The sequence below is a fragment of the Dysidea avara genome, chromosome 3 (assembly GCF_963678975.1).
Source record: "Dysidea avara chromosome 3, odDysAvar1.4, whole genome shotgun sequence".
In the NCBI taxonomy this organism is placed as follows: domain Eukaryota; kingdom Metazoa; phylum Porifera; class Demospongiae; order Dictyoceratida; family Dysideidae; genus Dysidea; species Dysidea avara.
Window position 1 is genome coordinate 25,994,537 of NC_089274.1, and position 23,814 is coordinate 26,018,350.

Sequence of the window (23,814 nt, forward strand, 5' to 3'; positions counted from 1 at the left end):
TGGGGTGAAAATTCTTGGTTAATCTTTCACATGATTATGATCTACCACACCAGCCACAACCATGCCTAAACCCACACTTCTTTGGATTCTTATAGATAAAATTCTGGTATTCTCTCTACCTTTTTAGTGCACTAAAAGGTGAAAAGGCTTAGCTTGTTTAAAATGACTGTGACAAATGGCGGAATGAAGTTAGGACTGTTCTTGTTACTAGTTTGTGTAGGAATTGTGTTTGTGGGTGGCTTGTATTTCCAGTCATCACTGGTTGAGCAGAGGATAAAAGTTGAAGTCGAGGTACAATCAGAAATAATAGAACTTAAAGAAGCAGTCTATGAGCTAAACAAACAACTTAACCTGCTACAACTACAGATTAACCAACATCAATCATCAGTGAGTTGACTTATACCAGTAACTATGTACATTAGTAACTCTGTATGTATTTGCTATAGAGTAACGACCAGTTTACAAATGAACCTCTCAATACTAACTATACCACAAAACAACATACTGTAATGAAAAGACAAAATGGTGACACTGATACAACACTTGAAGTTCTTAGAGGAAGAGATGGTCGAGATGGTAGGGATGGACTGACAGGTCCTATGGGAATCACTGGGCCTCCTGGACCCAAGGGAGACACAGGACCTGCTGGTAAAAATGGATCATCAGGTTTAGATGGGATTGCTGGACTTCCTGGGCTTAAAGGAGACATTGGACCAGCTGGTCAAGATGGATTGTCAGGTTTAAATGGAACAATTGGACCTCCTGGACCCAAGGGAGACACAGGAGCTGCTGGTCCTAAGGGAGAAGGAGTAGGTGGAGTGGTATATGTGCGTTGGGGCCATAACTCTTGTCCAAGTACTGGAGCACAACAAGTATACTCCGGCAGAGCTGGTGGGTCAGACTATGCTACCAAAGGAGGTGGGAGTAACCCACAGTGTCTACCACTTGATCCAAACTACCTTACGACAGTTAGTGGAACGCTGGGTGCAGCCACTATACATGGAGCAGAGTATGAACGAACAGATGTACTGGTGGCAAATTCACAAGACACAGATGTAGTATGTGCAGTATGTTATGTTCCTACAAGAAATGTTGTTTACATGCTGCCAGCTAAGTACACCTGTCCAACAGGCTGGACCAGAGAGTACTATGGCTATTTGATGAGTGCACGTTACAATCATTATCGTTCAACATTTTCCTGCATTGATAACAGTTTCACAGCAGCACCTAATTCAAGTACTGATCTTAATGGTTATCTCTTCTATCCAGTAGAAGGAGTGTGTGGATCACTACCATGTCCTCCTTATGATGAAACCAGTGAACTCACATGTGCCATATGTACGAAGTAGATTCCAGTAAGAACATGCACACAATAATGTTGAAGTTCTCTGCAACAGATTGAACTTGCATCATTTAGAAAGCAAGACATCATTATTCATTGATCCTGTAGCTAGATATTAATGTATGCCTATATGTATCAGACTGAATGTGGCTCTGTATGTAGAAATTGTTTCATTCAGCAATCCTAAAAGTGTAATGGTGTTTGTGATATGACAATGTCAAATTAATTAATTACTAGAAACCAAGAATGTTATTACAAATGTAGCTACAATTGATTTTTGTAGGTAGCAAAACATGTGAGAGTGGACCCCACACATGCACCAGGTAGGAGTCAGTTCTGTGTTCTGTGTATGTATGTATGTATGTATGTATGTATGTATGTATGTATGTATGTATGTATGTATGTATGTATGTATGTATGTATGTATGTATGTATGTATGTATGTATGTATGTATGTATGTATGTATGTATGTATGTATGTATGTATGTATGTATGTATGTATGTATGTATGTATGTATGTATGTATGTATGTATGTATGTATGTATGTATGTATGTATGTATGTATGTATGTATGTATGTATGTATGTATGTATGTATGTATGTATGTATGTATGTATGTATGTATGTATGTATGTATGTATGTATGTATGTATGTATGTATGTATAGCTAAGTACATTATAAACCTGTTAAACTTGTATTATGGTAGAAATTAGGTAACGATAATTCAATCATTGTTTGCCTGAAATTGAAAGATTCTATTAAAGCAACACATGAATAACACTACATTGTATTACCATAATACAATTATGCAAGCTAGCAATTTGGCAATGCCTGTAAACATTAATTTATACAACTACACATGTACATGTGAAATCAAAAGTGACCATTGCTACCATGTAGTGACGTTCATTACTATGTAGTAATGAAGGTCGCTACAAAAGAGTAGTGAAGGTGTATTGTGGCAGAAAATAGTAGTGAAATGACTACAATTTTTTTACAGCGCAGCATACAACAAAATACAAAAGCCATTACATGCACATGTACTACAGAAATTATGTCAGAAACTTGATCATGAGTATTAGACTCTATACAGTCCCTCTTTTCTGTGATACTGCATAACATTTGAAGTGCATTAGAATCATAACACTTACTAGCTGTGGAGGAAGCAACACAAGAGGTCTAATCTGCACACGTAGAGGAGCAAGTTGGAAAAGTGATGCACACCAATAACCTCATTAATCTACAAAAGCAATAAGAAAATTTAATTGTATATATGTGTATCGTTATGTCAGGTTTAACAAATAGGCATATAAAAGTTATAGATACAATGTCCATGAGGGGATGATTGGAATGGAAATTGTCTATTAAGCAGTTTAGATGGTGCATGACATCACTAATGACACGGGCAATGGTATGGACTTAAGTACTTTGTTACTCTTCCCAACAATTCTGTTTTACAGCATAATACATATATCAATATTTTTCTCAAAGCCATGTAGCTATAAGCTTATACACATTAGTACTGTTTTCTGAATGTTGCATATAATAAGTATTCATTTAAAATTTAATGGTTTGTTCTTCTCTTTACTAGAGGGGGATGGGGTGTATTTTGACCATGGAACACACATTCATTAAACTAATAATTAGGGTGGCTGGATCCTCAGCCAGTACCAGCTGAGTAGCACCTTTTCATAGCTACTTAATAATCCCTTTATACACATAATGATGATTAAGGTCTGGTAAGTGGCGGGTATGTTTGCAAATTGCATTGTTATAAGAATGCCATTGTAAACTGAAAAATTTAGTTGAAAGTTTTAATTACGTAATAAATTCAATGCTCTTCAAAAATTGTCTGCATAAACTATGCACACCTGTATGGATGGTTATAAAAGAAATAACAAGAATTTCTGACAGTAGATGATTTTGGATTGCTTAAAATGCTGAAACGCCCTTCCAAACTGAAATTTTTACCATGCACTAGCTAGCTAGCTGATAGAAGCTACAGAAACAATTGTATCATAACCAAGGGAAATAAAGAAGTAGAATGAGTGAGGGTAAGGCCTGGTCTCTCTAAGGAATCATTGAGAGAGATCAGTAAAATTGAAATATATTCTAATAGAACAGTGACCCCAGAACATCCAAAAAGAAGCTCTGTTGGCAAAAATGCAATGGATGCTTTCAATTTCAGCTATACAATTTTACCATTAACAAGTGTAAAAATTTAGGAATTGAACAAGCCAGGTACTTAAACAAAGAAGATTTTAAGTTTTATTTCAAGTATTTAGCTATGCATGTTTGTTTATTTATTGCTATTTGTATTGGAATTAAATTTATACTTCAAATGATGATCTAAGAACTTTTATGGTAATAATACCTATAAAACATTATAGCTTGTAAAATTCCAGCCTTCATGTTTGAATAAATGAACAATGTAGCTATAGCTATGTAGTTTTATCCAACATACATACATATCATTTTATTCATGTATTAGTTAATTGTAACAAAAACTTTTCTGACCCATTTGACAATGTGTAGAATTGCCATTATCAATGCATGTACATACATGAATCATTAAATTCTAGTTTTTTAGGAGAAGCTTTAAAATCCCAACAAGTTGAGTATGTCCTCCAATACCAATGATGCTGTTGTATACACCAGTCAAATCACAAGAAGTTGGTATTTTCAGGCATCAAATCTGTCAAGTCAGTGTTCTTATAGAATACAATGTCTGCTTTAGTTAGGTTACAATGTAGTGTTCCACCTTGGCAATTTACAATGTGATATGAGAATTATTTATAGTGTATATAGTGGTCATTTTACTCATTTAGATGCATGGCCCCACCACCCAAAATCAAATAATATTGTTGAAAAACTCTGTTAGTTGGTAAATGCACATAATTTGTACAACAGAAATGTCAGGTTCCCCCATTTTCTGCCTTATTGCTGACAAAGCTTACTGAAATAATATTACACTATATAGATGTCAAATATATAATTCTCTGTGATGCTGTTTACATGACTTTGCTTTCTGAATACATAGCTCCACCATGTTGCATTGCTGTATATTGTGTGCAGAAACTTTGCATTAGACCGTCCCTTGTAACTCATAACAGTTCTGTCAAAAAGATATAATACAGCTCCCCCTTGTCGTATATTCTGGAACATAACTACACACAACTTTCACTAAAAAGAAGAATATAGAAAACAACCTCTGTATTCTGACACCTCTGTACTCCATAATCCAACACAAAATTTGATTCCCTGGACATGAAAATACATTGTTTTTTACCATTGTAATCCGACAGAGAATAATAGCAGCATCAAAAACAATCACAGAAAATAATTTTTAAGCAACCAAAGCATTTAATTGGTTGACAGTAATAGAAAAAAAAGCTGCAATACTTGCAAATTCAAAAAGTAATCCATGTTAAAAACTTAACTTTACCTGTATAATCAAGAGTACATAATAAAAATAGGGAGGGAGAGTGTCTAACTGCTAATACAGCCTGTACAAAATCACTGCGTATTATTGAACAGACAATGATCTTTGAACAAATTAACACTTTAACTGATGATAGAGATCTGTTGATAGGTGTTGAGTGCTTTTGATAAGTGTTGAATAATGTAAAGTTTTTGCTCTACCAATGTGTGGATTGTCTATAATACGCAGTGATTCTGGTTGAAGGTGTCCTAGTTAGACACTCTCCCTCCCTATTTTTATTATGTACTCTTGGTATAATTTACTGCACAATCTGACATAATTCTAGACATTGTACAATGTCGGATTACAGAGGTGACTTAATAGTCCAACAACCTCCTTAATTTAACAAAATTTATGGCTCCCATTAAGCATTGGATTAGAGAGGTTTGACTGTATTACTATTTGAGTATAGCTGTTCCATCTAAGGTATCATCCATATTTTTAGCTTTTCACTAGCATACAGGAAGTGCTCTGCATACCCCTCCCTCCTACCCAATAGCATACTATATACAAATGTTGGTGCTATACTGTAGATGAATAATCAGTGCTATTTTTGGTTTTCATCTGTGCTTCATCTTTATCAGAATGTAGGCATTGGAAAAATGTTGATTATTTATGCCAAAGGCACAGTTATATATTGTCAGTATTCATCTTACATCACATTTGGTGGCAACTCAAGTATATGCATTTGATGCTAATGAAGCCTTGCCTGGAAATGGAGGAGCTGAATCAACACATATATAACCCATTATTCTGGAGGAACTATGTAGATTTGAATAATGATCTTACATCAGTTTTGATGTGAAAGCCTTGGAGGAACTGTAAGTTGTGAAGATTGTACAAGAATAATAATAAAGCCATTGGAGGAGCGGTATATTGCCATAGCTGATCTAATATCACATACATGCACATTGATGGAACCTCATTGTTGTGTTAGATTAATAATGAAGCTAGGCATATATAGTAGTGGAGAAGCTGTATTGTTCTGGCAAATCTATTATTTTTGATGGTAATAATGAAGATATTGACATCGTGGAGTTGTATGTTGTGGTGGTGTTTTTTGCATTGGTATCTATACCAATAATAAAGTGGTAAATGGAGGGGCATTAGTAGTCATGACATGACGTATTATTTAAAGGGAATTTAACTGCACACTTTATACATAATAGTGCTATACAGGGGGAGCTTTGTGTATTCCATTTAAAATTCTTCTGTTTTTCTCCATTTCCATGAAAAAAATGGTGGGGCTATAGTAATATCACATTTGCTGGGTGCTCATCTGCAGTGCTTTACAACGATGTAGCCGGACAAGTAACAAAAAACCTTAGCAAGTTGCTTTCACATAAGAAATTTTAAGTCTAATAATCATCATAAATATACAATAATTTATTAACAAAACAAAAACAACAATTTCAGTTTGATGTGTGTGTGGTTTGTAATGACGGAGCTCGAAACTCTTCCATTGCTTCATATGGTAGTTGCCTTGACAATAGCTTCATCCACATTACCTCTTCTTCATCATTCTCATCTATTTCAATGTTATAGTTGTTTGCCTGTGAATTGCATTAAATGTCATTACGTGTGTGCATGTAGCTTGGTTATACAATATTATATATAATTACAATACATCTTTTAGGGCTGAATTTGGTTATAACAATGTACACATCAGCATTGAAACCGGATTGGGTCATCTGGGGCACATTTTGTCTGGTACGTATAACCAGGTCTAACCAGGATTGGATCACGTGTGAAACGAATTGATTAGCTAGGTGATGTGGAAGTGTATTAGTGCATCATAGTCTAGTCTCAGCTTCTTTCATGAGCCACACCCACTTACAAGGATTATGTGTTGCTGTCTGTAAGGCATACATGGAGCCATGCCCATTGATTAGCAGATGTGTTACAGTCTGTAGGCAAGCATGAGTCCATAGTCTGTAGGCTTACGTGGAGCCATGCAAACCAATCAATTGTATATTGTATAAATACAAATTTTTAGGGACGTAATTTTTGCAGATTTCGTGGTTACACGGCTGTCCATGAAATTTTATCCTCAAAAATTAATGATTATCATGGGTTAGCTCTATGCTTTCTTATAGGTAACCAAAACAAGTGATCCTCAAAAATAAAATGCTGAAATTTGTTGATCAGCAAAACTTACATCCCTCGAAATTTGTACCTATACGGTAATGCACAGTTGTTGTACAAGTCATAGTCTACTCTTGCAGCTTTTTTGAGAGCTATACCCACTTATTGGGATATTGTCCGGAGGGAATTTTATAAGTAAGATGTGTTGAAGTTTGTGGGTATGCACAAAGCCACACCCATTTTTTGCTGTCTGCAAACTTACTCATCATTAGTTTAAAATTTACCTGTTTAGCTATATAGCTACCTGTTAACTTAATACACTAGTAGAGCACAGCTCTTGGCGCACACAATCTGGGTCAAACCCGGATCTGACCCAGATTGTTATCTCTGGGTCAGTGAGTTAGCAGCAGTGACCTGGTTTCAAGATACACATGTACACTTACCAGCTGTAGAGTGGCTAAAAACATTCTGCACACTTCATGTACTTGTTTATCATGAGCAACAGTCTTGAAACTCATCCTCTCACTATCATCTACATAAGCATGCAATATAAGATATATATACATGTTCATTCTAAATACAATTTCATGTCCATGCAGACTCTCCAATTGCTATCATAATTATAGTCTGACTGTTAGTACATGAATAATGATTATTTATTAGTCATATAACAACTCTTCACTCAATGGTAGTACCTAGTAGATGATTATCAAATTCGGTCAATATTGTTCCTCCATACTTGTGTATATCAAATGGTGGTCGCTGCTCCTGTGAAGTCATGACAATTAGAACATGTACATGAGTATGATGACATGCATACTTCCTCCTCAAGAATTGGTCTAATCCGATGTTCCCACTGTCTTACTCGTGATGACAACTCTGTCTCAACAGCATATGTCATAGCTGACTCAAGTGTTCTTTCCTGGTAAGTAACAATAGTCATACTATAAAATTTACCCTTTAAATCTAATTATAAGTACTTGAGAAAAAATGATGCACTGTAGCTATGTATTAAAATAGTCAATACATAGAATATCATGTACAGGATAGTTGAAAAATTACATTGGGTATATCACCCAAAAAAGGTATAATAAATGCATACCAGGATTGGAAACGGAAGTTGCCACCGTGATAATTTTATATAGAAACTAGGCAGTGGGTGGTAAATCCCTTTAAAGTTATCCGTGTTTTGGGTACTCTACTTCCAAGCATGGCAGAATGCTTCATGCAGTATGTACAGTGGAACTTTCTAGAAAGTATTGCATTACTAGAGTATAAATAGCCAGTATTTTAATATCATTACTCAGAGTTGAAATTGGAGTTGTATCGGGCCGTGTCACTCATAACTAAGTGTACAGCTGCATTGGAACATCCCTAGACAACTAGTGAAGCTTAAGTTAGGCTATATTCAGGATATTACAAGCTGTAGAAGTGTTTTATGCGTTAGTGCAGTTGTATTTGGAAAACTGTCCCTTTTTCGGTATGTTTTTAGGACAAAATTCACTTTGTGTTTCGGTTTTCTTTTTGGTACATGCATCGCCCAGACAAAGCAAAAAATCGTTTTGAAATTTGACTTGTAATCCCTTCTGCTAAATGCTCCAATTATTGATACAACAACACGGCACTGTACTTTCTACTCACAGCAATGATTCTAGTACAATGAGATGAAATATTACTTCAGGCGAAACACATATACCCATAACCACAACTTTGGTTTCCAATCCCGGTAAGCATTATTATATATCTATGGTCTCACTATCATCATGTTAGCATGGCAGTATCAGTTAGGCATAACCCAGCCCAAAAATGCCTTCGGAGTGACCTCAAATACTTTCATCAAATTTCTATGAATTCTTAAAATTGAGTTTTCTACTGCCTGACTGCCTGACTGATGGTTTCAGTCTACACTATACTTAAGGCTACTGACTTGATTTCTTCACTGTTCAACATCACTTCAGTCCAAGATGCCCCTTTTCACCATCAGCAGCATACACAATGGACTTACGTACTACGTACCTTAGTGCCCTATTTCTTTCTCCACTACCACATATTAGGTGTTGATTCGTGGCAATGCATCATGGCTTCAGTGCTGACTAACACAAGAATTGTTCCCCAGATAGGTGCTTCTCATACTGTCATTTATTTGTAATGTTGTAGAATGAGTAGAACATAGTTGAAATGAAGCAGAATGGCCACTTCAATTTTCAGTAATTAAAAGTCAGGGAAAGTGTTCAGTCGTAATTTCCATAGTCACCGAATGGACTGCAGAGGCACTTCTCACGCTGTTCTTTGTTTTTCTGGTTACAGATTGAACATCGCTGAAAATGAAGCGGATTGATTTTCACTAACTGATAGTTGGGCTAGAAGCTCTGAGAATAGATTTTAGGCTACTTTTAGTTAACAATCACATATTTTAAACTGCAAAATAAAACAAACTGTAGAGCAAAAGTTGCAACAAAGCTGTAACTTTGATTACTCTATTAAAGTAGTCTACTACTTGACTGCAATATTAGAGTATCTATTGTTTTTAATGCAGTGTGGGGTGAAATGTAAAGTGTTGCTGAGGGTTTAATGGCTATAATGGATATCAGTGCATGCTACTGAAATATGTACATGTTACGTGATTGTTTGCTATTGTCAATACAGCAATAGTAAAGGTGAAAAGAGGGTTTCTGTTGAGACCACAGAAACCCACCTACATCCTCCACTTCAGCTGCAGGTATAGATAACTCTATTGCTTTTTACTTCTATGATCCTACTCAAATGTAAAAGTTTCCTTACATAGTATTTGTCTTAACTACATACACACATGCTCTTAGCAAACAGCTATTATTTCACACACATACCACATAGTCTCTGACAATGTCCTCATAGCTCTGCACTATATTCAAATTATCACCTGCAGTTAAACACCACAATGTAAATACCCACTGAAAATCAACTACAGTGGATCCTGGATAATGTTGGTCCACTGTTGCTACCCTTCGTCTTTTAACTACACACCTATTGGAGCTTGTTCCACATATCCATCAGCAGGATTGTGTGAGTTGATAGCATCTTCAATACGTTGTTGATCAATGTTGTCACAGTAACCAAAAGCACCCCCACCATCATCATAATCTACACAGTACTCCAAACATGAGGTGGTCATGTGACACTTTAATGCTCACCAGACATATCTCCTAGTGGTATGCACTCTTGTTCCATGTCTTCACCCTCGGTCAGCCCCGCCCCATCCACTGCACTCTGGAGATGTTTAGCTATGTGTTCCTTCTGGAGACTTTTCTTTAGGAAAATAAAGATACAAGTAAGGTATGGCATACATAATAAAGGTATAATTTTTTAAAATTCATAGACTCCCCACACTACACACACTTATTCTCCTACCAGTTTTTGAGTTTCCTTCTTTCTGACTTCTTTCACATGTTGCTGGTGTTTCCAATAATGAACTTCAAATTCTGTCAACCAATAAGCTCAATAAATGAATTGCTATAAACAGTGTTAATACTAACCAGGGTATAGAGGCTTTTTCACCAGTTGTCTTGGAAATTGAGTGTAACAGGAATAGACTGGAAAAGTAAACCAGTGTTAACACATTGTATATTGAATAACTAATTGTGTAGAACAACTGTACACACTTAACTGACACTATATATAGTTGCTAGAATAAACTATCAGTAATTGTGAATATCATTATGTAGTATTGTATGGTAGGGATCATGAAACTGTTTTCCTACACAGTAAACATGACGAAAACAGAAAGTTACAATATGTAAACAGCCTTTATTCATTGAATGAAGGTTTATTTTCTGTAGCTCAAAGCCTGTTTGCTCACGTGTGTGTTGGACAGACATACCTACCTACACACAGAAACATGGTTTTAGCCAAACCATTTTCAGAAAATTAACATTCTGTGTGTTGTAGCTCACCAATGGTTGAAGACACATGTACCAAATTTTCACACTTTTATACCAATTCCTTACCTTCCAGAGCATCCACTGTACAAGTAGCCAACAGCTAAGTTTCCCACCATATTAGATAGTTTTAACTCAATTTTGACTGTATCAGGCGAGTTCTAAAAGGGGTGGGTGGTGGGGGCTAGAGGATGGCCAAGAGGCTGTTTTAAAAAATTAAGGAGGAAGGCATAGGGATGAATTAGGCCAAGTTATAGACAATTCAGGTCTCAAAATTGGCTAAAATGAAGGACATACACAGCATCTTGGTAAAATAGTAAATCTGCTGTCAGGGCAATAAGACTGGTTTTCCCAGACCCAGTCACATATACAGTATTGGTTGATGGTTCATAGATTATTTTTTGCCAAAATTTCCTGTTGTACAAGATGAACTAGATACCAGGTTTAATGAGTGGACAGTTAATAGAATGACTAACGCTGATCAATGTATCATTAAGTATGATAGTACTTAACAAGTAGGGATTGGTAAGAATCATATGGCTTCGTATTTTTTTTGCCCTTAAAAAAACAGCCTTGCAATAAGTTTTACCCGAAATACTACCTGGAATACATTAGTACTGCTGTAATGATGCTGTACCTTAATGTTTCGATGTACAGTGAGTTTTAAAAATTTCAAAATTCACCTGGATTTCGTCTGCCTGCCTGCCTGCCTGCCTGCCTGCCTGCCGTAAGACCTGGTTGTGCTAGGTGTATGGCTCCAGAAATTTCACACAGCCAAGGTAATGACGGTGGATTCACGAATCTGTTGCTCCGATTACGTTCTGTCCATTGTACAATACTGTTTGCTTTCATCATTCATTTGCTTCTTTGTTCTTCTTGAAGGATAATTAATAGTTGCGGTGCTTAATAGTAGCAGCGCGAGCCACAACCCAAACATGTGATTTTAACAAAGCGTGAGTACATGTGTGTAAGACAAGGGTGAACGTGTGTAGTACCCAAGGAGTTGTCTCTAGCATTTAACGCTGGGTAGTCGTTTTAAAGTCTTATCAGTTTAACTTTTTTTGCAAGGTAGCTAGCTAATAATTCCTTTGAGGGGCAGATCCACCTTGGGATCCAGACTTCTAAAAGCGAGGGTTCCACTCTTAATGGTGGACTCTCCAGCAATGTTTTACTGTTAAATCATCAACATTAGGCCATTAGAAATGCATCTGAAGCTTTTAACAGTTGCTGTAATAGCTTTAAAAAACAAAATGATAATTATTTTAGAGGCGCCTATTGCATATGAAAGTAAAAGATAGCTGCTTCAAGTGATATTTATACCATGTGGAAAACAAAGAGTATAATATAGCTAGCTAGCTAGACACAAAAAGTAAACAAACCAGCTTTTAAAAAAATTAAAAATTTGGAAGTAGGGATTGATATAATATACACGCTACAAAACTAAGGAAACAAGCTCAAAAATGTTACAGCTGAAATGAGAAATGATCCAGCAGTAAAATGTAAGGAAACAAGATTAGACGACTACTTGCTAAAATTTTAAAGGAAGTAGGGATTGGTATAATATACATGCTACAAAAAGTAAGGAAACAAGCTCAGAAATGTTACAGCTGAAATGAGAAACGATCCAGCAGTAAAAAGTAAGGAAACAAGATTAGATGACTACAGACACACTTTAATGCCTACTTTTGGTGAGCATCTTGAAATTAGAACATCAAATTAGCCAAAAGTAGGGATTAAACTGTGTCTCATTTTAGCAAGTAGTCGTCTAATCTTGTTTCCTTATTTCTTCCTTTTAAACTTTTTTAAATAGCTGTGATTACTAAAGTATGACAAATATTTACTAGATAATATAACTATATGTAATGAATTCGATTATTCCCATCTCCAAAGAAGAGCAGCTACTTTACCCATATAAGGTCATAGCTATAGTCAACCCTCTGACACAGTGGCAGATCCAGACATTATAAAAAGATTCACTCTGTAGCTAATTAGTTACAGCCTGCATAGTCTAGCTAGCCAGCAGTGAGTAACAATCACCCCTAGATACTGTTCCACTGTTGAACCTTACTATTCTGGGTCTGCAGATAGAATTGAAGTCTAAACAAATATGGTTACAATAGTTACAAGAAATCGAAAGAGCTCAAACGATAATTAATGTTAAAGCCACTTAACATGCTGGAGATACTGGAGAAACAATTTTCAAGACAACAAAGTAATTTAAATAATCTCAATACTGATTTTGGTCTGAGTATATTGATCTTTTAGTTTTGCTTTTAATAACCTGACTGTCTTCACTTGCATGCAGTCACTACCATCACAGTCAAAACTGTTAGTCATACATGTAGTACCATACAATATCTACTAATTCATTTTGTGGACTGTTTGATGATAATTGCTCAAACTTATCAATAACATGATAGTATTGTTCATAAACACTTACAACTGCTTGTGGAAAAGCATAAAGCTTACAAGTTTAGTGTAGTTTACAGTAAACTGCTATAGCTTTGTTTTGTAAGAATGACTGCTACAAACAGTGGATTGAATTGGTTGTCTCTACTGTGTTTGGGAATTGTGTTTGTGGGTGGCTGGTATTTCCAGTCATCACTGGTTGAAATGAGAGAACAGCTTGTGGCTCAACAACAAGATCAGAAGACACAAATGATAGAAGCTATTGCACAACAGAGGATAAAAATTGAGGTACAAGCTGAAATAATACAACAACTCAAAGAAACAGTCAACGAACAAAACAAACAACTTAACCTGCTACAACTACAGATTAACCAACATCAACCAACAGTGAGTTGGCTTATACCAGTAACTATGTACATTAGTAACTCTATATGTATTTGCTATAGAGTAATAACCACTTCACCAATGAACTTCTCAATACTAACTATACCACAAAACAACATACTGTAATGAAAAGATCTACCAGTACCACTGAGAAAACACTAGAAATCCTTAGAGGAAGAGATGGTCGAGATGGAGTGCTCAGTCCCAGGGGACTGACTGGACCTCCTGGACACAAGGGAGACACAGGAGCTGCTGGTCCTAAGGGAGAAGGAGCAGGTGGAGTGGTGTATGTGCGCTGGGGCCATAACTCTTGTCCAGACACTGGAGCACAACTAGTATACTCTGGCAGAGCTGGTGGATCAGACCGACATCATAAAGGAGGTGGTGGTAATCCACAGTGTCTATCACTTGACCCAAACTACCTCAAGACAATTAGTGGAACACAGAATCATGCCTATATGTATGGAGCAGAGCATGAGTTCACAAATGGACTAGTAGCAAATTCACACAACACAGATGTAGTATGTGCAGTATGTTATGTTCCTACAAGAAATGTTGTTTACACACTTCCAGCTAAGTATACTTGTCCAACAGGCTGGACCAGAGAATATTATGGCTACCTGATGAGTAAACGATACAATTATCATCGATCAACATTCTCATGTGTTGATCACAACCTCACACCAGCAACTGGTTCAAACATCAATCATGGTGATTTCCTCTTCTATCCAGTAGGAGTGTGTGGATCACTCCTTATGATCCAACTAAAGAACTTTCTTGTGCTGTGTGTACCAAGTAGACCTCAGTGACAAAGATGTTTGACAAACATTTACTGTAGAACTCAATTAATGTTAGGCTAGAACACAATTTCATGTAGCCATTATTTATCATGCATGTACGTATGATAATGATTTTTTCTCAGTATTTAATGTAAACAGGTGAACACCGTTATGTACTTACATATGTACATGTACAAATACTATGCACACACAATCAATGCATGATCACATAAAGTATGTATGTAACCACTTTCACACCTCAGATCAAAGGAGCCGCCCGGGCTGCATTACGTGTGTAGTACAACTAGGCAGTGATTATATAGATGTTGAGGCCAAAATTGATTGTGGGGATTGATTAATACTCAAGTGATTAAGATGCACAATTTGGATTTCACCATGAAAACCACTCAGACGAAGAGTGTTTTGTTTTCCTTGCCTTCCTAAGAGTTGAAAACATTGGGCTAAGGTGAGAACTAGTGCTATAGCTTATTCACTGATCGTTTCCGCATGTTTTCGAATACGGACGTGCCCCCATCACGAATCTACCACTCTGCATGGAGTAACTACTCTACAAGCAAGCCTACCTATCTAGGCCTTTAGTGAAAACTCCATAATTTTTCCATAAACAATTCAATAGCACTGATTAAAACATCACACTCCTGTAACTAAAATTCTCTGTGATATCTCCAGGATATGTCCGTTTATCATAACCGAACATAACCAGAACATACTAGCTGCTGACAAAAAATTTAGGTATGGATATAAAATGAATCCAGTGGCTTCATTTGTATTGGTACGGGTGGCTAATCACCAGGCAGGTTATCAGCCTGATAAGTGTTACATATTAGCTGTAACATGGGGCAATTGGACTTTGCCTGATATGTATGCCCTCGGGCAGTCGGGTATACATAACAGGCAAAACCCTCATGCCCGTGTTACAACTATTACATATACCTAGGGTGGCTAATGTAGCCAACTAAACTAGCAAGGCCAGATCAGTCTCTAATGTAACATCTTGACTGCCTGCAAGTGTTCGAGTGTTAATCGGATGGCTGCGGGTTCAAGGCTGCGCAGGTCCAGTCATGGATTTTTTTCTCCTTTCTCCACCTTTTCAAACACACTTTATGTAACAACTTTAAACAGGCTGTAGTCCTACAGATCTTCAGCACTTGTGCTGTAAAGCTTTAATAAATAAATAAATAAATAAATAAAAAGATAGTCACTCAGTTGTTTGAGATGGTCATGTTTACAAGTTTACAGCCACTTTCTAGGGAAGGCTCTACAAGGTATTTCTACCAAGCAGGGGCATACACAAGGATTTTGAGTAAACTGTTCTACAAGAGTAGATAATATTGCCTGGCTGCTTTATTAGAGTATCTCAACACTTCAATGCAAATTAAAGTTTAGAATAATTATTGAAAGCCTTAGCGTGAGGCAAGGAATCTGGTTCTATTTGACCCCATATATGAAATAAATAAATAAATAAATGTGTTTGTCTGAAATGGAATGGATGTAGTCTCTGTGAATACGTAATCCATGATGCTAGCACTATTTGCTCATTCAAGTACACAGAAAATTTTTAAATTTTCAACTAGAGTAGGGACCATAGCACATCGATAAAATGTACTGAAAAAGTTGGAGTAGTGCACGATATTAAATCACAGTAAAGCAATAAGAAGTGTTACCGTGTAGCAGAAATTTTTGGCAGGAGAAAAATTTGGCGAATTGATCATTGGCAGAAATTGGCGAATAATATTTTGGCAAATGCATGACATTAACTGTGCCCACGCAATTTTAATCTGACAGCATTGGCGACGAAGCTTTGCGATGTCTACAGATGAAGTACTACAGTTCAGTACCTCTCATTCAAATCGACGCGTTCTTATGCAAATAGCTAGCTCGAGAGCTAGCTGCAATAAAAACAACATGCACTAACTCGCTAAGTGAGTAATCAAGACTGGAATGCGCGTGGCAAGCAAGGCAAGGCAAGGCATGTGCATGGGTACTGAGCTGAATCACTCGAGCTGAATTGCCCATCTGCCTGAGCTATTAGTCTAAAACCATATTGTATTCAATGGGATACTTGGGCAAGACTAACTACTCACCACTGTAACAATATTCACTCACTGATGAACAGCATCTACTACACTTTCAGTGTTTAGAAAAATGGCGAGTAAAATTTTGGCAAATCCATGCATAATCGCCAAATTTGCCAAAACTTTCCGCTATACAGTATATCCCTACTGTGCATTTCCATTATTGTATCTTGAGCACAGTAGGGATACAACACTTCTTATTATTTTACTGTGATTTAATATCGTGCACTATGCCCGCTTGTTTCAGTACTTTTATTGATGTGCTATGGTCCCTACTCTAGTTGAAAATTCCAAATTTTTCTTTGTGTACTCGTTTGTTAACTTTTTTGTAAATAATTATTATGACTGGTGAACCCACGCATGCTACATCTGAAATGGCACCACATGCCCCATTTATATCAATTATCATCTGAAAAGTGAAGTATTCATTACGCTTCGTTGTTGGCTATGTTCAACCCATTACACAGCAGTATGAATCAAGAACTGTTTGAAAAGCACCTCTGTAATCAAAATAGCCACTATGAAAAATACAGATGATTTCCATTACAAAAGGAAGCCATCATGTGCTACCAGTAAATTGACACTTTTCGCTGTCAGCAAAGATGAATGGGACACAAAGGAGGACACTGGTAAGTCCATGAAAAATACATTGTACATGCTGCAGTATGCCAAAAGGCACCTCTTGGGCCGAAGTAACGTCGAACAGTGAACAAATCAAGCCCATATCCTTAGCCATTATCGAGCTACGCTTGTCTGAAGGCATCAGTCAGTTACTCAGTCAGTAGAAAATTCCATTAAATAATTTTTTTTTTAAATTCCGTAGCAACTTGTTGAAAGCATTTCAGGTCGATCTGAAGGCTTGTTTGGGCTTAGTTTTACCTAACCAATACTGCCTCATTGTCGTCAGGGAATATTGAGGCTGGTTTTTGGGTGATGTTATTTCATGGGCCACGCCTACTCCTTTGTGGTCCCTACTATTAAAAAACCTTCAACTTTTAGACTAAACAAGAAAACAAGCAGCTGTGAGTAATAATTAATAACTTTCGTCCAGCTATCATATCCAGGTGGGTTGTAGCGGTAAAGTGAACACTGGACAAGCAGCTATAGAGCAAATAACCTACACAGCAATTGTTGCTTGTAGGGACCCACCTAGTATGCTCAAAATTTTACCTATTATGCTATGCTGCACTGCTCAAAAAATTTACCTATTATGCTCAAATTATGCTCAAGCTTTATGCCTCATTTCCAGTTATGGGCACATAATAAGTGGCTGAAGCACATCTTTGCTCTTCAAAATGTATGTGACAGAAAAGATCGATATACTCTATTAGAGTTATTGACTGTTCTATTAGAGTATATCAATCTGTTTCTGCATGTAATATGTATTTTGACCATCAAGGATTTGTAATATGGCTCAAATATTCTTCTTATTATGCTCAATGCTTTCAGGCACCTATTATGCTCATAATTATGCCAGCATAATGGGTCCCTAGTTGCTTGACACATGGCAGATCAACTGCCATGCATGTATGTACATGTATTATGTATGTGGGCATTGTGCTATGTCTGATTATTTCATTCACATGATTCACACAATAAACAATTCATGCTTCACTGTTGATGGCACTGCTTTTTTTTGTTTTATTTTATAGTATAGTGATGCAGCACGTAGCTGCACAATCACCAACTTTGTACCAGACAAAGCTTCACTTTACATAATTTGAAAGCTCCGCTCTACATAGTTTGTTTAAATTTAAACATTGTTTTGTTCTGAGCACTTGTTTATTAAACTCTTCTTTCAATCTGTTATATGGTGTATAATCATCATGCTATTGTATGCTTGTGTGTACACTGCTGTGCAATATTTAGAACTATGAACATGTGCTCCTGAAACATGATGCCAGGCATGTGAAATCTCAGCAAAAGGATGGCAAACTATCAGTTACCTGCACCAGATGCAATGAATTGTATGGACAATGTGGCGACAAAGTGGAAAATCTTCAAAGAAGCGCATGCTCACAACCCTAGGGCTGTGCCCTCGGGTACATACATATCAGGCAATCCCTCATGCTCATGTTACAACTACTACTACACAATACACACAATATAACATGCTAAATATAGGCTCCTAATGTAGTTGGTGCATATTATTAGCTTTAGATCACTGCAATAAATTACACAAGATGTTGTCAATCACTAATACATGTGTTTACATAGATAGCTAAATGATAATGAAAGGTGTTGAGTAATCCGTTGAAATTCAAGAAGACAGACATCTATACAAGAATGCAGGGAACTGTACACACAAATACATCACAAACAAACTGTAGAAAAGAGCCTATAAAATTATGTGATATGATGACTTTGTAGTTCGAAAGATGGTAAATTAATTGTACTATAATATGTAGCAGCCACAATCTGAAGTTAGTAGCCAATTGTGATTAGAATTGCAGATATACATACACTTCACAATTTGTTTACAACACACAGAGTGTAACATGTAACACTTTTCAGATCAAAAAAGTTTCCCAGGCTACATTTTGCACAATAGGCATCAGAAAAAACTTTATGTTTCGGACCGTACTACTATTCGTATCATGATGTGAAGTTAAATCACTATTAATTACGAATTGTGTCACAAGCTGTTACGTGTACTTTGCATAATATAAGCAAATGTGCAATATGCATATATGGTACTGCTCAAACGCAATGTTGTCTTGCGAGAGTGCAAGCGATTAAAAAACTCACTGATTAAAGGGTGTGGCACCCGTTTCATTCATGAGTATTTATCCTGCTTCATTTGGGAGGAATATTTGTGAGTGGAACGGGTGCCACACCCTTCAACTAGCAAGTTTTTAATCACTAGCAACATACTATGCATGTATGCAACTTTAGACCTTACACTTGTTAATCCATGCATGTTGTTTCTTTCCTTACAGGAATGATCATTTCTCAAGATGATTCAATTGAGTGAAGCCAGCTGAAAAGGACATGCACCACACACTTTTAAAAATGTTTATTATCATAGTGATAATAATAATATAAATGTATGCATTACAGTGGCGGATTTAGGGGGGTTTCAAGGTTTCCACGGAAACCCCTTTGAATAATGATTATGTAACAGTTGAGTATTTTAATTAGTTATTGCAGCGTGTGCCTATAATAAGCGATGTGCATGCTCAACACTCCATAAATAATATACTTCGTAAATATTTATTTTTCACACTAAAATTGTTGCCAAATGCAGTCTCAGAGCATCAAAATTTCAGAATTTCTTATGGGGACATGCCCCCAGACCCCCCCTAGCACATGTATGCTTTACAGGTACAAAGGATCTATGCATGCATGGTGAGTGTGCTACTTTGTGCACTCATCAATAACAGTGCATAGGCGGTGGAAGAGGGGGTGCTGCAACTATTTTACTGGGGGTGCTGAGCACCCCCATCTCAAAACTGTATTGCACAATAGTTGTGCCGTGAACCTCCAGAAACTTGTTAATCACAATCGAAATACTCTAATAGAGCAGTCACCCTAATACAACTCGAGCTGTCTTAGCATGTATAAAAATAAAATTGCTAGTACTAGTATTTGATTAACAGCTAAAACCACCGAAAATGCTTCCAAATTCAATCTCCTGACACCTAATTTTCAAAATTTCCTGGGGAGCATGCCCCTAGACCCCCCCTAGAAATAGCATGCTTTACTACCACCATAAATTTTGGGCACCCCCAACTGTAGCATCCTTCCGCCTCCTATGCAGTGGATATGTCCACCTTCTAAACTGGAAACCCCCTTCATAAATTCCTAGATGTGCCACTGCATTAGTGTTGCATGTATGTAGCTAGCTAGCTAGGAGGAGCTTTAAAGCAACCACCAAGCTATACCCTCAAAGTGTCACTATCTTGTAAATTCTTACAATATTATTTACCTTGATCCTAAAAGTATTGACAAAAGAAACAAAAGTTATTGACAGTAACTCATGAAAATCAATGGTTTTGCAGCTAGATTAAGCAAAGATGACGAATTCTGCTGCTGAGCTTAGCAACAACTTGCAAGGCAAAACTTTAATGACACACCACAACTCTAGTTATATAGAGTGAACTGTACCTACTTAAATACAAACTGTAATTATGTCACATATCACCTAATATTTCTATTAACTACACATCACTTAACGCTAATTTACTGCGTGTTACGGATCGTATCACAATATGAATATAATAATGGTACGTAAAGCTTTTATGAGGCCTACCAAATGTAACCCAGCTAGCTGGGCCACATACAAAATGTAGACCGGGCTACATCTGGGCAGTGATTATATAGACGTTAATAAGGCCAAAATTGAATGTGGGGATCAATTAATACTCAATCAATTAGTATACATGATTTAGATTTTGCCATGAAAACCACTCAGACGGAGAGTGTTTTGTTATCCTCGCAATCTTATGAGTTGAAAAAGTTGAGCTAAGCTGAGAACTAGTGCTATAGTTCATTCACCAATCATTTCTGCATGTTTCCAAATACAGACCACACAACTGCCTGAGGGCTGCAGGCCCAAAGGCAGAGAGCATACATATCAGGCAAATTCATTATGCCCATGTTACAACTATTACATGAATTCTGTATGCTCCAGTTTATCTCTCCGCAGATAAAAGTATTGCATTGCTGCTAACACTATTTGGTGGTCATAATATATATAAACTATTCACCACAACAGACTTCCCCCTTTACCACTGACACACCTACGTACCTTGTGTTCTTGTAGACAATAGCCATTGTCATTACTATTGTCCAGTGTACAGTATTGTGAAAATGACTGTTACAAACAATGGATTGATTTGGTTGTCTCTACTGTTTTTAGGAATTGTGTTTGTGGGTGGCTGGTATTTCCAGTCATCACTGGTTGAGTTGAGGACACAGATGATAGAAGATATTGTACAGCAGAGGATCAAAATTGAAGTACAAGCTGAAATAATACAACAACTCAAAGAAACAGTCAAGGAACAAAACAAACAACTTAACCTGCTACAACTACAGATTAACCAACATCAACCAACAGTGAGTTGGCTTATACCAGTAACTATGTACATTAGTAACTCTGTATGTATTTGCTATAGAGTAATGACCAGTTCACCAATGAACCTCTCAATACTAACTATACCACAAAACAACATACTGTAATGAAAAGATCTACCAGTAGTACTGAGACAACACTAGAAATCCTTAGAGGGAGAGATGGTCGAGATGGTAGGGATGGAATACCAGGTCCCAGGGGACTGACTGGACCTCCTGGACACAAGGGAGATACAGGAGCTGCTGGTCCTAAGGGAGAAGGAGCAGGTGGAGTGGTGTATGTGCGATGGGGCCATAACTCTTGTCCAAGTACCGGAGCACAACTAGTATACTCTGGCAGAGCTGGTGGATCATACCGGCATCATAAAGGAGGTGGTAGTAACCCACAGTGTCTACCACTTGACCCAAACTACCTCAAGACAGTTAGTGGAACACAGAATAATGCCTATATGTATGGAACAGAGTATCAGCTCACAAATGGACTAGTAGCAAATTCACACAACACAGATGTAGTATGTGCAGTATGTTATGTTCCTACAAGAAATGTAGTTTACATGCTACCAGCTAAGTATACTTGTCCAACAGGCTGGATCAGAGAATATTATGGCTACTTGATGAGTGAACGATACAACCATCACCGATCAACATTCTTCTGTGTTGATCACAGTCTCACACCAGTAATTGGATCAAACAAATTTGAAGATGATTTCCTCATCTATCCAATAGAAGGAGTGTGTGGATCACTACCATGTCCTCCTTATGATCAATCTAAAGAACTTTCTTGCGCTGTGTGTACCAAGTAGACTTCAGTGATAATGATACTTGACAAAGATTTGAAATGTTAGGCCTCTATGTTATATTAAACATTGTAGCTGTTATATATCATTGTCATATGTGTGTATGCATGACTGCTGGTATTGGCAAGTTTACACCTTCTGAGAAGACTGCATTTGTGTTGTGACGTCTTCAATGAGTTTTAAAAAATGCCTTTGGACTATATATTATAGTGGAGCAAAAGAAAGCCTATATTATAAAATCTGCATAGATAAGTCTGGTTGCGAGGTGGTTTCTTAAAATATGGGTATTGCGAGTAACGTACAAACTGAAAGAACGGCTTTCCTGATGGACTTTTGACAATTTAATGAGCGAAAAATATCGCTGGCCTCAAAGAACAGCATAAGTATCTCTGGATGTTGAAAGGATTGTATCTCTTTTGTACACGTACAGAAATAAAGAGTACCCTAAAGATTGGTCTAGAGAATTTGTGCAAGAAAGCACAACCTCCATGCAAAACCAGTTCGGCTGTAAAACAGGGTGCATCCATGAAAGTACATAAAAGTAATTGTAAAAATAACTGGTAACTGAAAGAGCTGATATCTGGAGCAGCCAAGAACGAATGGTAATATAACTAACTGCAGTATTAAAATTGGACCCTTATCATTGACTTGTGTTCTATATTCAGTCTTGCTACATTCCCAGTTAATTATTTTAAACTTCGTAGCAATTTGGTCTCCTTTTTCAACAGTTATGTGGGGTGGAGAAAAAAAGGCAGCTAAGTTATGTGTTAGCCAATTAGAGTCGAAAATAATTATTTGGGAATGCAGCAAGAACATGAGCCAGTGATAAGGGTCCAATATTAAACTTTCAGTTAACTACTAGAACTTTTAGTTAATTACTAGCTGAGGCATTAATTTTAACACTTAGCATATTTTAGATACCACAAAATTAGTTGAAGCACTTATGCTAGGTAGATACCTGTAACTTCACAATAAGTTACAGACCACACCCACTGGTTGATTAGTAATGATCGAGCATGGACACCACACCTCTTGACAATCTATTTACTCGATCACGATGACTACACCTTCTGAATATTGGTCTAGCTGTATTCATATTGCTAGCACAGTGAAATAGTGATACGCCCCCTGAAGGCTGACTCGAGCTACTCCAATACAACAGTCGTTCTAATAGAACAGTCACACATGTATAGCTGTATACAGCAAAATCCAAACAAACTAGTACGTACAATTAATCTAAAAATGAAGTAGGGACCCAAAGCGATAAAAAAATTACAAAATAACTTGGTGGGAAAATCCCTACTTTGGCATTGAACAAAAATAATTCTTATAACATGTCAATGTAGGGATAGTCTCACAGTGTAATACTGTACCATCATTCATCTCTTGTTTCACTACATTATATTGCTTGGATCCCTATTCATTTTTAAATTAATAATTTTAGCTACAAT

General features: G+C 36.9%; 3 protein-coding genes across 5 annotated transcripts in view; 2 read left to right on the forward strand and 1 right to left on the reverse strand.

Moving 5' to 3' along the window:
• Positions 1–118: 118 nt before the first annotated feature.
• LOC136250495 (short-chain collagen C4-like) lies at positions 119–22,545 on the forward strand. Of its 3 annotated transcripts, none has more exons than XM_066042708.1 (2): positions 119–387; positions 21,611–22,541. In XM_066042708.1, the coding sequence occupies exons 1-2, from the start codon at positions 163–165 to the stop codon at positions 22,367–22,369; spliced, it is 984 nt and encodes a 327-aa protein (XP_065898780.1). In that variant the 5' UTR covers positions 119–162; the 3' UTR covers positions 22,370–22,541. The 3 variants fall into 3 exon arrangements, with proteins under 3 accessions (XP_065898780.1, XP_065898778.1, XP_065898779.1); XM_066042706.1 differs by lacking the exon at positions 21,611–22,541 and adding an exon at positions 447–1,365; XM_066042707.1 differs by lacking the exon at positions 119–387 and adding an exon at positions 21,239–21,551 and having other exon boundaries at positions 21,611–22,545.
• LOC136250493 (condensin-2 complex subunit H2-like) overlaps positions 6,159–23,814 on the reverse strand; it is a 47,537-nt gene continuing 29,881 nt past the window's right edge. Inside the window, exons 12-20 of the mRNA XM_066042703.1 lie at positions 10,424–10,480; positions 10,299–10,369; positions 10,082–10,196; positions 9,915–10,031; positions 9,758–9,810; positions 7,732–7,833; positions 7,607–7,679; positions 7,355–7,443; positions 6,159–6,379 (exon numbers count right to left, since the gene is read on the reverse strand). Of these exons, the coding sequence (XP_065898775.1) occupies positions 6,239–6,379; positions 7,355–7,443; positions 7,607–7,679; positions 7,732–7,833; positions 9,758–9,810; positions 9,915–10,031; positions 10,082–10,196; positions 10,299–10,369; positions 10,424–10,480 (818 nt within the window). The 3' untranslated portion in view covers positions 6,159–6,238. The remainder of the gene's footprint in view (positions 6,380–7,354; positions 7,444–7,606; positions 7,680–7,731; positions 7,834–9,757; positions 9,811–9,914; positions 10,032–10,081; positions 10,197–10,298; positions 10,370–10,423; positions 10,481–23,814) is intronic.
• LOC136251597 (uncharacterized) lies at positions 13,329–14,427 on the forward strand. Its single transcript, XM_066044057.1, has 2 exons — positions 13,329–13,621; positions 13,681–14,427. Exons 1-2 carry the CDS (start codon positions 13,343–13,345, stop codon positions 14,425–14,427), a joined length of 1,026 nt encoding a protein of 341 aa, XP_065900129.1. The 5' UTR covers positions 13,329–13,342.